Source organism: Hypomesus nipponensis, chromosome 20 (assembly GCF_054491055.1).
Source record: "Hypomesus nipponensis isolate SF chromosome 20, ASM5449105v1, whole genome shotgun sequence".
NCBI classification, from domain to species: Eukaryota; Metazoa; Chordata; class Actinopteri; order Osmeriformes; family Osmeridae; genus Hypomesus; species Hypomesus nipponensis.
In genome coordinates this window covers 7,797,240-7,811,735 of record NC_140380.1, presented here as the reverse complement: position 1 = coordinate 7,811,735, position 14,496 = coordinate 7,797,240, and the positions used below count along the sequence as shown (strand labels likewise).

Sequence of the window (14,496 nt, the reverse complement as noted above, 5' to 3'; positions counted from 1 at the left end):
TGTCAACAAACAAGGTGCTCATTAAGACTCTCATTAAGACGCATCAGGAAGTGTTGACAAGCTCCAGCACGCTCCCGCAGGAATGGAGTTCAGTCTGTTGTTGATGATGTCGTAAGTGCTGTATGAAATATCTAGGAATTCGTCTTCATTAAAAGTTTTTCGTAACGTTTTTAGACCACAAGTACTTACGTAATTATACAGCCTACACAAACGGATGTTGTGCTAACTGTGTCATGATTTTAGGAAAAATTTTACTTGTAAAGGTACAGTATTGAAAAAACAGTCATAGCTATCGTAAAAAACTGTATTCAAACTCAATCTCCAAAACCTATGACTTCTAGCAAAATCAAATACTCGCTCCTAAACCATGTAACCTGTGCTCAAAATGAAACTATGCTGTCAGATCATAAACACAACCAATCAATATATAAACACTATGGAGCAATCATTAGACACAACACAAAATAATGGAGAACACAGCATCCAGGGCATAAAGAACAATGTGTTTTGATCACACAGTAAATTCATTTACTGTAGCAATAAAGAAAATTGATTTTGAAACACTGGATTTTGGTGTTTCAACACCCATTAACACTTTCCTGATGTATAACTACGTTTAGCCTGTGTTCTGCATCTCTCTTTGTGAAGCCCTCTGTGACATTGCTTATAAAAAGGGCAATACAAATACTTAAAATTTATATGATTTGTAAATATTACAGTAAACATCACAACTTAGTACTGTCAACAAAGAAAGAAGACAACAAGAAAAAACCCTCTGGTGTGCTGGATCCAGCCTTGAAAACACTCCACACCTATGCTACCACAGGCCAATTTCCTTGCCTGCAGGAAATGTTCTATATGTAAACAGAGATGTAACTCCAACAGCATTGGATTCAGTATTTCATGGAGTATGGAATTGAATGGAAAATCTATCAGTGTTCGGTGTTCACTTCATAGTCCTGATAACAGAAGTCAGTTATTTCTAAATGCTAAATGCTGCTGTCTGGTAGCCTTCAGCACTAGACTAGGACTTAGCCGGTGTCATTCGGCCTCTGCCAATTAGCACGTGTGGGTGTTCACCCTTCAAGTTCAAGTTCAAAAGTTCAAGAAAACACACAACTAGCTCAACAAAGACAATTGTGACTTTCACCAGTCCCACTGAGCTATGCCCACCTCCACCTCCTACAGCCAAAGGCGTACCAAGCAAGGCAGCCAATGCCCAAAGTGCTGATGGAAACCACCCAGACGGTTCTACTGAGCTGACGACAGTGTTCTGGGCCAGAGAGAATGACGGGGAAGCGTGTAGCTCCGCCCCTCTCGGACTGCCACCAATCAGCTAGCTGTGTCGATGCACATTTATGAGTCTCCGCATTCACATTGGGTCAAAGCTTGACGGAGCGCGGAGTGGATCAGCATCTCAGACCGATATCAGGGCTGCTGGCGTCTCTGACAGGTGAGCATGCACAGGTGATACCTGACAGAGAGACAGGAGAGGAGTGGAACAGAGATGAATGCAGAGTGTAATCTGTACAGAGTGAGCCAACTGTGTTCTCTGGATTTATTTGCAGAATTGGAAACAATACAATTGCATAATCGTCATCACTCATTTGAATTGTGTGAATATTGTAGATATGCCGTAATGTCGAGTTAACAAACGTTATTGTCTCAACAGCAAGGAAGAAGCGTTGCCACGGTAACATGAGTTCCCTGATATCAAGAGAGGAGGTGAACGACACCGTGGTGCATCCAGCTCAATTCTTCCTCCTGGGGATCACTGGCATCCCCCACATCAAGTACTACTATGCCTTCCTGTTCTGCGCTTACATGGTGTCTTTGCTGGGTAACGCGTTTGTAATGACCGTCATACTTGTGGACCGCAGTCTCCATACCCCCAAGTACCTCGCTGTTTTCAACCTGGCTTTGACTGACATTTGTGGGAGTACCACCCTTGTCTGTCCCATTCTGAACCACTTCCTGTTTGGCAGTCAGGCTGTGTCCTACAATGAATGTTTAACCAGTTTTTTCTTTGTGTTCCTGTTTCTCAGCATGCAATCATTCAACCTCACCACCCTTGCCTACGACAGGCTTGTGGCCATTTGCTACCCTCTGAGGTACTGCATGATAGTCAGTCACAAAGCCATGCTGCAGATCATCAGTGGAGAGTGGGTCATGTCGTCCATGTTGATTATGATTATGTTGGTCTTCCTGACAAGACTATCCTACTGCAGGTCAAGAGAGATCCAGGGTTACTTCTGTGACCATGGGCCTTTGTTCCGACTGGCCTGCAATGACAACCTCCCAAGTAGGCTCATAGCGAGACTAAACCCTGTGTTCATAATATGGTTGCCTCTAGTCTTCATCATCGTGACCTATGCCTTCATCGCCTCAACGCTGTTACGAATCTCGGCCCAGCAGCGTGTCAAAGCCATGAGGACGTGCACCTCACATCTCATGCTGGTGGGCTTGTTCTATTTGCCCTATGGGGCAACGTTCGCTTTAGGAGACATCCCCACTAATATCCGGATCCTTAACCTCTCTCTGACCTCCGCTCTGGCTCCCACATTGAATCCTATTATATACGTGCTGAAGACCGACGAGTTTAAGGTATCTGCTAAGAAGATGGTGAAGGCAGCCAAAGGAGCCATATCTCCATCAAAGAGATAAAGATGTTTTTTTAATAATCACAATTTCAACGTTTTGGGGTTCGTAACATAGAAGCTTACTTAGGAATGTGTTGCATGTAAGACAAACCCTTGAAAGTACTCGTATACAGAAAAGTGTTTGTAACAGTAAATCAGTAAATAAGTGTAAATAAATATAAATCTTCTCAGTGGGCTACATGTCCCTTTGATGCGGACGAGTAGAGCGAATGAGCGAGGCCCAGATCAGGCAGGGCTCTCAGGCTTCGCTCGTCATCTCACTCATTAACAGCAACACACCTGTGTTACCTCAAGGACATAGGTCCGTGTCTAATAAGATGAGAATTTAATGCTACACGGGCACACACACATGTACACACTTACAGAACACACACACACGTACACACATACAGAACACACACACACACTAACGTACACACATACAGAACACACACACACGTACACACATACAGAACACACACACACACGTACACACATACTGAACACACACACACATACGCTACATATTGGATGATTTCTGGGATGTTGCCACCTTCCGCCATTCCCAAATTCTCCATATTGTCTTTATGTTACTGACCATCGATGGATTTGACAGTCTACAGGGTACCTGCCTTATAATGTATGTATGTTTGCTTCGCTCGTTCTCCAAAGCAGGGAGTGCGTTCCCTTTATATAGAAGCCACTCCACCAAGCTAGTCAAGAATATTTCCATATCTATAGTAAATCACATGGTCAAATCAATACTACATGAGTTTCACTGAATTATAATACATGGTGACGGTTATATTTACACTTGTGCAAGTGGTAGGATTTCGTGTTCATTTGTGCTCGGCGGTCTGTGAAGTAATGTTTTATAAAAATGATCATGAACACGTAACATAGGGTAGAGTGCAAACCCCTTGCTAAAATGTATATCTGATTCTTGTTGTTCTTTATCGGTGACAGTTTATCATCTCCATCATCAACGTTGTGTTCCTTAAACTGAACCTGTCTTAGGTCTTATTATAAACAGATTATGAATAGACAGGAAAAGGTTTTCCCATCTCCTATTTCTTTTCAATTCCACCTTCCCACAAAGAAAGGGTAATTTTGAGACCAAGATCATGTTTTCAGATCACCCTGCATCACAAATACTAAGAAAAGACACAAACAGTATGAAATTAATATATGCATTACTTAGATATTGATATTATTATTACACATCAACTCAATCAAAACTTAGTCCTGATCACTGATCAAATTTCCTTAGTGGATATTTACTGTAACATGTAAATGTAAACACAAGACAAAATTTAAAAAAATCTAATTACATGTCAATGTAAACCATGAAATTTCTCTCTTAAAGACATTATGTTGATGTATAATGCCACAATGATGAATTTCATGGATCAACAGTAAAACAAGGAAACTTTTGTACAACATGTTTTATGTTTTATTCATATGTTCTTGGGCTGAGGCTAATTAACATACATCATGTTAACACTTATTGCTGTACACATCATTGGATGTCTGCAGGTTTGGTCCCCAGTGTGCGAAGCTAGGTGAACTGTGACTGGGAGGTCTGTGTTATCAAGGATATTTTCACAATATAAAGCCAGCACAGAGTCCAAACCACCAGAGAAGAGCAGCTACTGTAGATATAGGCAGTCTACAGTACAGGACTATCTCTCTCTCTCTGACTCAGATCCAGATTATACGTCTAATCCCAGCCTTGAAGAGTGGAAATCTTTTCTTTGTTTTTCTTTGCTTCCTAAAGATATTTACAGGTGAATGTGGTGTTTTGTTATGAACTTGATCAACACTGCTCTTGATGACAATGTCACTTTTCAGCGTCCAGCACAGTTCTACATCTTAGGGTTTTCTGGAATCCCTAACCTGACTTATTACTTTGTTTTCCTGTTTGTCATCTACATCGTGTCCGTGCTAGGCAACACTTTAGTCATGACTGCTATATATGTGGACAGCTCTCTCCGTACCCCCAAGTATCTCATTGTCTTCAACCTGGCATTCGTGGACCTTTGTCGAATCTCCATCCTGATCATCCTGCTGCTGGACACCTACCTGATCAACAACCAGTTCATCTCCTACAATAAATGTATGACCAACATGTTATTTACTTACCTGACTCTAGCCATGCAGTCTTACAACCTAACCATATTGGCATACGACAGGCTGGCGGCCATCTCCTTCCCTCTGCGCTATCACACACTGGTGACGAGTAAGACCATGACCGCGTTCACCGGCGCAGTGTGGCTTGTCAGCATCCTGTTCAACCTCATCAACGCCGGGGCCATCACCAGGATGACCTTCTGCCGGTCGCTGGTCATCCAAAGCTACGTCTGTGACCACGGTTCCCTGTTCGGCCTGGCGTGCAATTCCAACACCTATTATTTGACCCTGCGCTTGATCAGTCCAGTTATCATCGTTTGGCTTCCTTTCGGGTTCATCATAGTGACGTATATCTCTATTGGTGTGGCCTTGCGTGGGGTCTCTACAAGCCAGGGCAGGTTGAAAGCTGGGAGGACGTGCACGACTCATCTGATGTTAGTCGCGTTGTTCTACTTACCGTTAACAATTACTTTTTTTCTAGGGGAAGGGATCTCCATCAACACCAAATGCTTTTACTTGTCTCTGACCACAGCTCTCCCTCCCATGCTGAACCCCATTATATATGTGCTGAAGACAGACGAGTTCAAGGTCTCGGCTATGAAGCTGGTGAAAACCAGCTCGAGCTTTCTGAAATTGTGATTTTTGTTGTTGCATTTAGGTTCAAAACTAGTCCTGCTGGGAGGGGGGGGAACCCCAGCCCCAACATAGTCAGTAAATGTTGTAAGCTATGACTAACCGTAGTTCCTATCCATATGACTATATACTACGCATTATAGTAAGCACCAAATCCATCCCATGTTATCATACTGCAGTGTTTGTTCTGTATGTGTCTGTAGAGGAACAACAATCCAACTATTAAACTTAAATTTGCTTACGTAATTTCTGTCATTTCCCCCCAAAATGTGTTTTTGTTCGATGAAAGGTAATTAAATAATAATAATGAACACTAGAGTCAAAGACAACCCACTCTTCCTGAAGACAGAAACCTGTTGTAGAAGCCTAATAATCCAGCACGCTTTTTGTGAATATTATATTGAATTGTACATGACATTATATTTCACCCTATCACAATAGACTAAGGCCTTAATTCACTACTGACTGAACCAGTGCAAACATATAGAGACATGATCCTGACTAAGACAATTAATTTGACAGTTATGATGCTTCGCAAGGCTCTGTAATTGTACCACACTACCACTGTGTGGTTGAAATATGTAATAGCATGTGAGCATCACCAGTTGGAGGCATCTTTGTTGTGATGTGGATAGTTATTCTCAGGTGGTATGCAGAGGTATTTCAAAAGTAATCCTTTTCACTAATGATCCGAGATCGTTTTATTAAGGACATTAAATAAAAACAAGAATGATTCTGTGTGATCCTACCGTCCAATCAATTACGGATACAAGCACGAGGTGTTATCTAACTCTCTCTCCCTTGAACACACCTACATGTTACTAGACTAGAATCAACAACTTCTAACAGTATCTTTGAGTATTTAGTCCAGCTCCACAAGTGAACATGAAGCAAGATGTCATCCTGTAGTAGAACAATGGTTGCGTCTGTTGGTTGGTAATTATGACGGCACGGAAGCTGCTTGTCGTTGTTTCATCAGCTGTTCCTTCCGGGAGTTCTGGAAGGCCATCATGCACTCTTTAAAGGTCTGAACCTGGGTTTGGCACTTACGCCAGTCCTGATGTTCCGCCATGCACTCCTGCACGGCATAGTGCAGATCAGCGCAGCCGGTGCGCGAGATCATCTGGTCCACAGGGTCGTCCTCGTCCTCGCTCCGACTGCGGTCGTGAGGGGACGGGGAAGTCATTCTGAAACCAAAGCATGGGTGAGAAATAAAGTTGACAAAAATTAAACCTCGGGATAAAAGAGAGGTGGAAGAGGGTGAGACTAGCTATACATGTGAAATATACCTAGTCAACAGTAGTACGCTACATTATTTTATAATAAACATACAGTTTTGTTTTTGTCACATCGATTACACCCTACTGGCAACACAGCTGGTCCTATACAGTACATACAGTAATTCCCTCTCTTGTGCAATTACACAAGATCAAAGGCTAGCTAGCTCTAATTTAGCTGGATTGTAGCTGGTCAATTGTCATCTTCTGTTATGGGTCAACTAGCTAGTTACCAATTTCAGTGAGTGATTGACAAGATACTAACCTTCAATTTAAATCGAGATATGTCTGAACGTCGGCTAAATGACAACCTGAAGTAGTTTACCTCTGGCTTTCATACTGTACAATTCATTAGTACGTATCGCTACCAGGCAAGCTAGATCACTACTTTCGTAACGTTTAAACATGGGGGACATAATTCAGGGAGGGACAAAGAGTGGTTTTGAAATATGTCCTATGGTGTATCGTGGACTACCTTTTTTAGTTCCGTGTATCGTTCCTAAGTACTGCGATTGACGTTGTCTCCTCTGGGTCTCACTTATGACACAAGTTATGTATTCAGAATTTCAGAAGTTATTATATTTGCGCAATATATTATCGAGAAAGAAGCTCAGTAGATTAGCGGAAAGTTTAATAGACAAACCAGTGAATCTCAGCTGTGAAACACTTGAGGGCAGTGTTGTACAGGGATACAAGCCAGTGTTCCGTAATGCTTAACAGAATATGGGACTGCAGGTCGAAGGAAGGAGCACTATACCGTTTGAACAAGTGACTCGCGTGCTGTCAAAGGTAGCACGCTCGTGTCACACCCTGTCAGAAACCGTCAGCACCTTTCCTAAAGCCAAGGAGGATATAGCATGAAACATAAAACATGCTGAGGATGCAGTTTTAGACTGACGTTTGGATGTGCTGCTGCCCACCCTCGCAGAACTCCTCAAACGTTTTGTCTCACTTTTCAGGTTGTCGGACAGCTGGGTCAAGGCTCCAACGCAAACATGATGTTATAAATTCAAGATCATTTATTGATTTTCTCATTAGGTCACATTTCAGAGAGATAACTGCTTCACAGTCAGTGACAAAACAAATATCATGGAAGATGCAATTGATGGTTGGTTTTAAGCACATGAACACAAGGACAAAACTATCATAATCACAATGGTCTATATTAATCCTAATAATCACAAAATTAAATCCAAATTAAAAAAGCAACAATAACAACTAGTATTTCAAAAACAAACTATAGTGACTTTCAACCTATCGAAATGCTATGTAAATGTATTTTGTGATTTAATTTGAGTTAACATATAGGCTACAATATTCATATCAAAAATGTTTTAAACTGTCATTTTCATATCTTCAGAGATTTTAGGATTGGTATCATCACCAGATGGTATAGGAATGTCATCTCACACGGGGAGAGAACATAGTCCCACATGTGCACGTCTGCTGGCCAGTGAACGATTGATTGATTTCAAAACCCCCACCATGGGTGTCTTGGTCCTGGACGGGGACAATGAAAGGGGTTCCAGAGATGGAGCTGTCAGGCCAAATAGTGTCCTAGGGCCAACTAGGGTCCGTCGCTATGCCGACCTTCAATTCCTGAGATCTACGCGTGCTAGCAGGAAACTGTCATGGTTGCTATACTGGTTACTAAGTAGGAAGTGTTGTATTTAGGATTATTTAAACCAGTTTATTCAACTCTACTATTTAAAGTTTTCACTCGTTCGACATTCCCGAGACAGCAACGCGCGCAGGTAGAATAGCCTACTATACGTATTGCCTTCCCGGTCTGTTAAAATTGATGCTAAATAAGTAATGTTTTTGACGAAAACAACTAGCTAGCTAGCACCAGCTATCGAACGAGTGAAAACTTTAAATAGTCCTACAGTACTATTGCAAGTAGAGAATGGTAGAGTCTGGTGTATGAGTTAGCTGTCTGCTGAGGGAAGGTGAACACTCGTCCTCCTTTCAAAACAAAGACAGACAAATCCTCAACTCAGACTAGAACAGGGCTGAGAGACTGAGCATTAAAGATTATTAGGTCCTTCCAATTACTGTAATGTATGTATCATGTGTGTGTACAGTGTATCTGGAAGAGTGTAGGTGTATGCCCTTTGTGAAATTTACAGCAAATGCTTTATCTAAAGTTGTGAACATCCAAAATGGCCAAACTTATAATTGTGAATTATAAAAGCAAAGAGCTGTTGTTGATTATTCACCTCATATACACAATATGAGAAAGAAAAAAGTATATGTGGAAAAATAAAATGTATATTGACGTCTAGCATAGCAACACGCAACTAAAGACAGAAAATATGCCAAGGTCTTCATTCTGCAGTCATTAAGGTCATTGATCTTTAGTTCTCACACTGGTTATTTTGTGTCTTTTATAGTCAGAACAAACCTTATCCTCATTCGACTTTGTATAGATGTTTTTTTTTTACTTTTTATTATAGCATCCATAAAGAAATACATAAAGTTGGCCTATGATTAACATGTTATTATTTAAAGCTTTGTGAGGTGCATCTTTTACAGTATAAAAACATTTCCAACCCCAGATTTAAAGTTGTTATGTTACATTACAACATTTTGTTTGTCCCCCTGCAGCATACATACAGGGTTATTAGTTATGACAATTGCACAATGTATGTTTCATTAATAGGTTTTATATAAACACACTCTGAAGTTCATTAGTTCTTTAATTGTTTAATTGAACATGTTGCATTTCGTTACATACAAGGTAATTGGAGAGAATGGGAGAGAAAGACAGGGAGAGAGTGCAGACTGCAGAGAGAGGGAGCGAGTTGTGGAGTGTCAGACACAAGCACGTGCTGCATCGGTATTTCCTTTATACCGGAATCTCCATCTGTGCATTTAATTCTCCTGATCTTTTGTTGTCTGATGTAGAAGTTTGTACATTGCACTATGATAAGAGAGACATGTGATGGGGTGATGAGGAGTAAACAATGTTTACACACAGACTACAAAAGGGAAAAACACTAACAAAAGGAAATTAGCTGGTCAAGGTCTCAGCAAATTTACAGTAGCCTACAGAACGACTCATACTTTCATCGTGTAGCCTAAGTGATTCTGATAAACGAGTCTGTCAAATATATTTTTCAATTGTGTTGGGTCCACGCGAGCGGCATGGACGTCACGGTGTAATTTTCACTTTGTGGATCAGCGCTAGGACTCTGGTCTTAATTTCTTTTGTTTTCAGAGAGTAAATGATTGGGTTTATACAAGGCGGGATGCAGGTAGATAACGAAAGACTCAAGACGCGCAGGTCGGGGTCGATGCCAGAGGAAAAGAGCCCGATAAAAAATATTGCCATAATAGGAATATAAAATATTGCCACGAGGATTAAATGTTCAGTGCACGTGGCCAGCGCCTTTAGCCGTCGCGCAACAGTTTTCATTCTGAAAACTACGAGCAGGATACACGCGTAGCTTAAAATGATAAAACTCAATGGACCGGTAAGGTTGACAAAACTCAGGATCGAAGCACAAGTCCATTGCAGACTATTGTCATTACATGCCAGTCTAAATACGGGCGCATAGTCACAGAAATAACTAAATACTTGAACAGAGCCACAAAACGAGAGGCTAGTCATTATTGACGTGGTAAATATAATTACACTTATAATTGCAGACCAAATGATCCCTACGATTACAAACATACTCCTGATAGAGTGCTGGCGCAGCGGGAAGCATATAGCTATCAGTCGGTCATAAGAGAGTACCGCGAGAGCGTATGATTCGAGGGTCACGAAACAATAAAATACGAACATTTGCAGAAGGCATAAATTAAATGGAATAAAATTATCTTTTGAGAGAAACAACTTTATCATACTAGGAATGACGCATGAGCTCAGGACTAAATCAATAACTGCTAAATTAACCACCGCTACAAACTGGGGGGTGTGTAAACGGTAATCCGACACAATTATATAGATCACCAACGCATTGAAGATAACCGTTACGGTGTAAACTAACGCTAGAAAAACAAAATAGACGTTGATGAAACTCAATGACGTAAAGGCAACTATGTAGAAGCCCGGCGGATGGATCAGAACAGAGTCATTCCCAGATGTCCTTTTCTGAAATTTCATGGTCAAAGTCCAGTCACTGAAAAACTCCCAGCCTGAGCAGAAATCAAACAACGTTTAATAGATTATCTTCAAGTCCACATCAATTTCATGCTTAAACAAAATGACACAGAAAAGCTCACCTGCTATAGTTGATGTGGTTGGAGTTCAGAATTGAGGAGTTAATAAACTGAGAAGACTAGCGATTCTCTGCTTGTTTCACCTGGAATTAATACTCTTCATGTAAATCTCCAGAGATGTCATCATTAAGTCACAAACACTTGCATTTCCTTGTTAGTCATGCAGACTTCCTATGATCTCAAGCAACCCATAGAGAATATACACGGTATAGACTAATTAGGGAGTAATCAAAACATTCTAACCTACACATTAGCATAATAACCAACAGATAGCATAATTCGTAATTACAAAAAATCATAGGTTACTGTGATATCATGCATCAGACCAGGCCAAGACTCAAGTATTCACAGATTCAGGACCACAGAGAGCAAAATGGAGGTGTCCTTGTGCAACATCATTTGGGTTCACTGAAAAGGTGTCCTTCATTTCCCCCTTCAGAGGGAGGTGACAGATCTGACCTAGCGAGGACCAGCTGTGTACAGAAGAACATGCTTTCACCCCTCCAACCACTCCAGATCAAAGACAAACCCAAGGAGGGGGTGTAGACAGGGCTATCACTTTAAGGTACTAGGACATAGGGACATGTTTACATACTGAAATGACACTGCAAGCAGGTGAGCCAGACTGACATGAACACAGACTAATGCACAAAAAGAATGAAATACAGGCAGTCATAGACAGAAAGCTACCGATACGCTGCACATGCTGTGTGTTTATGTTGGCGGTGTGTCTGGAGAAGGTCTTCCTGCAGGCGTGAATGAAACAGGTACGCCTTGCAGGTGATGGGTGCTAGGAAGGCAACATCTTCAAGATGGAGGTGCAGTGAGAGGATGGTGCGGCATTGGGACACGAGGAGCGAGAGCGACAGAGGAAGAGAGAGACGGCGCCAAACGAGCACAGAGGACAAGGAAAACAGAGAGGGGAGAGGCTTTACATGAAAGTCTTCTGGAAGTGAGCCCTGCTGTCGAATCCTTTATATGTCAGCCTTATCTTGCCTCCTGAGCAGTATTGACTTCCTGCTCCTCGTGCTGGCCTGATTAACACGTGTACCTCAGTCTCCTTGAGCCTGTTAACAATGCGGAGGCCTTTCAGAGGGGACCATCCAGGCCTTTCTGACCAGACTCTGTTTCTACAGGTCACGGGAGATCCTCCAGAGTAACATCTGTTACCACGGGTCTTTGTTTCGACTGGCCTGCAGTTACAACCTCCCAAGTATATTTCAACCACATATATTTCAACCACGCAGTGGTTCAATGTTATTGAGAACGAAGCTCAGTAGATTAGCGGAAAGTTTAATAGACAAACCATTGATAGGAAATTCAGCTATGATGCACTTGAGGGCAGTGTTGTACAGGGATAGAAGCCCATGTAATCCAACGGAATATGGGACTGCAGGTGGAAGGAGCACTATACAGTTTGAACAAGTGACTCGCGTGCTGTCAAAGGTAGCACGCTCGTGTCACACCCTGTCAGAAACCGTCAGCACCTTTCCTAAAGCCCAAGAGGATATAGCATGAAACATAAAACATGCTGAGGATGCAGTTTTAGACTGACGTTTGGATGTGCTGCTGCCCACCCTCGCAGAACTCCTCAAACGCTTTGACTCACTTGTCATGTTGTCGGACAGCTGGGTCAAGGCTCCAACGCAAAAATGATTTTATAAATTCAAGATCATTTATTGATTTTCTCATTAGGTCACATTTCGGAGCGGTAAATGCTTCACAGTCAGTGACAAAACAAATATAATGGAAGATGCAATTGATGGTTTGTTTTAAGCACATGAAAACAAGGACAAAACAACAATCAAGGACAAAACAACAATCACAATGGTCTATATTAATCCTAATAATCACAAAATCAAATACAAATTAAAGTAGCAGCAATGATAACTAGTATTTAAAAAACAAAATATGGTGACTTTCAAGCTATCGAAATGCTATTTGTAAATTTATTGTGTGATTTAATTTGAGTTAATATATAAAATATTCATATCAAAAACCTTTTAAACTCATTTTCATATCTTCAGAGATTTTAGGATTGGTATCATCAGCAGATGGTATATTAATGTCATTTTCAAACCCAGACTGTTCTGGGATGAAATTGTCTTGAGAATGTTCCAGAACATCATGGGTATTTACAGTCAGCTCTCGAATGCTGACGCTGCCCTCCGGCGACGCCTTGTTGCTCAGCGACCCCATTCTGCATGTGTCGAGAGTCTGGAGCCTCTCCAAGACCACATACCCATGTCTGGTGTACTCCAACGACCCCCAGTCCAGCACGTTCCCTGGTCTGAAAGCCCCTGCCTGCGCATAGGTCTGGACCTCACACGGGGAGAGAACATAGTCCCACATGTGCACGTCTGTCAGCTGGCCAGTGAACGATTGCTGGGCATCAAAACCCCCACCATGGGTGTCTTGGTCCTGGCCGAGGACAATGAAAGGGGTTCCAGAGATGGAGCCACCTGCATGGAGAGACTTTCTGACACTGGGTCTACCATTGAGCCAAACCTGCACCAAACCTGTTCCTGAGTCCCAAGTAGCACAGAGAGAGTTCCACTCATTCAGCTCAGCTGCCATCCTGTTAAAGAACAAATATTGTACTCCAACCCAAAATTCTATTTTATCATTGTGCAGAAATATTGTGAAACTGTTGTCATTGCCAGGGGTGTTCAAGGAGAAGAGGCAGTCATTGGTGAGGACATCAGTGAAGAATCGGAGGCAAACAGAGGAACTGAAGAAGATCTTCTCCAGCTGGGGGTAGAGTCTGGTGAATGAGTTAGCTGTCTGCTTAGGGAAGGTGAACACTCGTCCACTCAAATCTGTCAACATAAACACACAAATCCTCGACTCAGACTACAACAAGGCTGAGAGAATGATTATTAAAGATGATTAGGTCCTTCCAATTACTGTAATGTATGTATCATGACTGTACAGAGTACCTGGAAGGGTGTAGGTGTATGCCCTTTGTGAAATTTACAGCAAATACTTTGTCTGAAGTTGTGAACATCCAATCATCCAAAATGCCCAAACATTTAATTTTTCAATTGTAAAAGCAAAGAGTTTTTGTGGATTATTCATCTGATTTACACAATATGAGAAACAAAAAAGTATATGTGGAAAAATAAAATACAATTTACCTTGTGGTGTAGCATAGCAACACGCAACTATAGACAGCAAATATGCCAAGGTCTTCATTCTGCAGTCAGTAAGATCATTGATCTTTAGTTCTCACACTGGTTATTTTGTGTCTTTTATAGTCAGAACAAACCTTATCTTCATTCAACTTTGTATAGATGTTTTTTTTTTTTCTTTTTATTATGGCATCCATAAAGAAATACATAAAGTTGGCCTATGATTAACATGTTATCATTTAAAGCTTTATGAGGCGCATCTTTTACAGTATAAAAACATTTCCAACCCCAGATTTAAAGTTGTTGTTATGTTACATTACAACATTTTGTTTGTCCCCCTGCAGCATACATACAGGGTTATTAGTTATGACAATTGCACAATGTCTGTTTCATTAATAGGTCTTATATAAACACACTCTTAAGTTCATTAGTTCTTTAATTGTTTAATTGAACATGTTG

The 14,496-nt window shown here is 41.3% G+C and overlaps 4 protein-coding genes across 4 annotated transcripts; 2 read left to right on the top strand and 2 right to left on the bottom strand.

Moving 5' to 3' along the window:
• The first annotated feature begins 1,701 nt into the window (after positions 1 to 1,701).
• On the top strand, positions 1,702 to 2,664 carry LOC146246209 (olfactory receptor 1G1-like). Its single transcript, XM_084683463.1, has one exon. It carries the CDS (start codon positions 1,825 to 1,827, stop codon positions 2,662 to 2,664), a length of 840 nt encoding a protein of 279 aa, XP_084539589.1. The 5' UTR covers positions 1,702 to 1,824.
• Positions 2,665 to 4,445: 1,781 nt separating this feature from the next.
• Positions 4,446 to 5,408, top strand: LOC146246208 (olfactory receptor 1M1-like). The gene has a single exon (XM_084683893.1). It carries the CDS (start codon positions 4,446 to 4,448, stop codon positions 5,406 to 5,408), a length of 963 nt encoding a protein of 320 aa, XP_084540019.1.
• Positions 5,409 to 6,075: 667 nt separating this feature from the next.
• coa4 (cytochrome c oxidase assembly factor 4 homolog) lies at positions 6,076 to 7,109 on the bottom strand. The gene is made up of 2 exons (XM_084683894.1): positions 6,945 to 7,109; positions 6,076 to 6,589 (listed from the first exon to the last, which is right to left on the bottom strand). Exon 2 carries the CDS (start codon positions 6,586 to 6,588, stop codon positions 6,343 to 6,345), a length of 246 nt encoding a protein of 81 aa, XP_084540020.1. The 5' UTR covers position 6,589; positions 6,945 to 7,109; the 3' UTR covers positions 6,076 to 6,342.
• Positions 7,110 to 9,833: 2,724 nt separating this feature from the next.
• On the bottom strand, positions 9,834 to 10,790 carry LOC146246206 (olfactory receptor 1M1-like). The gene has a single exon (XM_084684049.1). It carries the CDS (start codon positions 10,788 to 10,790, stop codon positions 9,834 to 9,836), a length of 957 nt encoding a protein of 318 aa, XP_084540175.1.
• Positions 10,791 to 14,496: the final 3,706 nt, after the last annotated feature.

Excerpts from the sequence above, each read along its gene's own strand:
- LOC146246208 (XM_084683893.1), top strand. The coding sequence starts at position 4,446 with ATGAACTTGATCAACACTGCTCTTGATGACAATGTCACTTTTCAGCGT.
- LOC146246209 (XM_084683463.1), top strand. The coding sequence starts at position 1,825 with ATGGTGTCTTTGCTGGGTAACGCGTTTGTAATGACCGTCATACTTGTG.
- LOC146246206 (XM_084684049.1), bottom strand. The coding sequence starts at position 10,790 with ATGAAATTTCAGAAAAGGACATCTGGGAATGACTCTGTTCTGATCCAT.
- coa4 (XM_084683894.1), bottom strand. The coding sequence starts at position 6,588 with ATGACTTCCCCGTCCCCTCACGACCGCAGTCGGAGCGAGGACGAGGAC.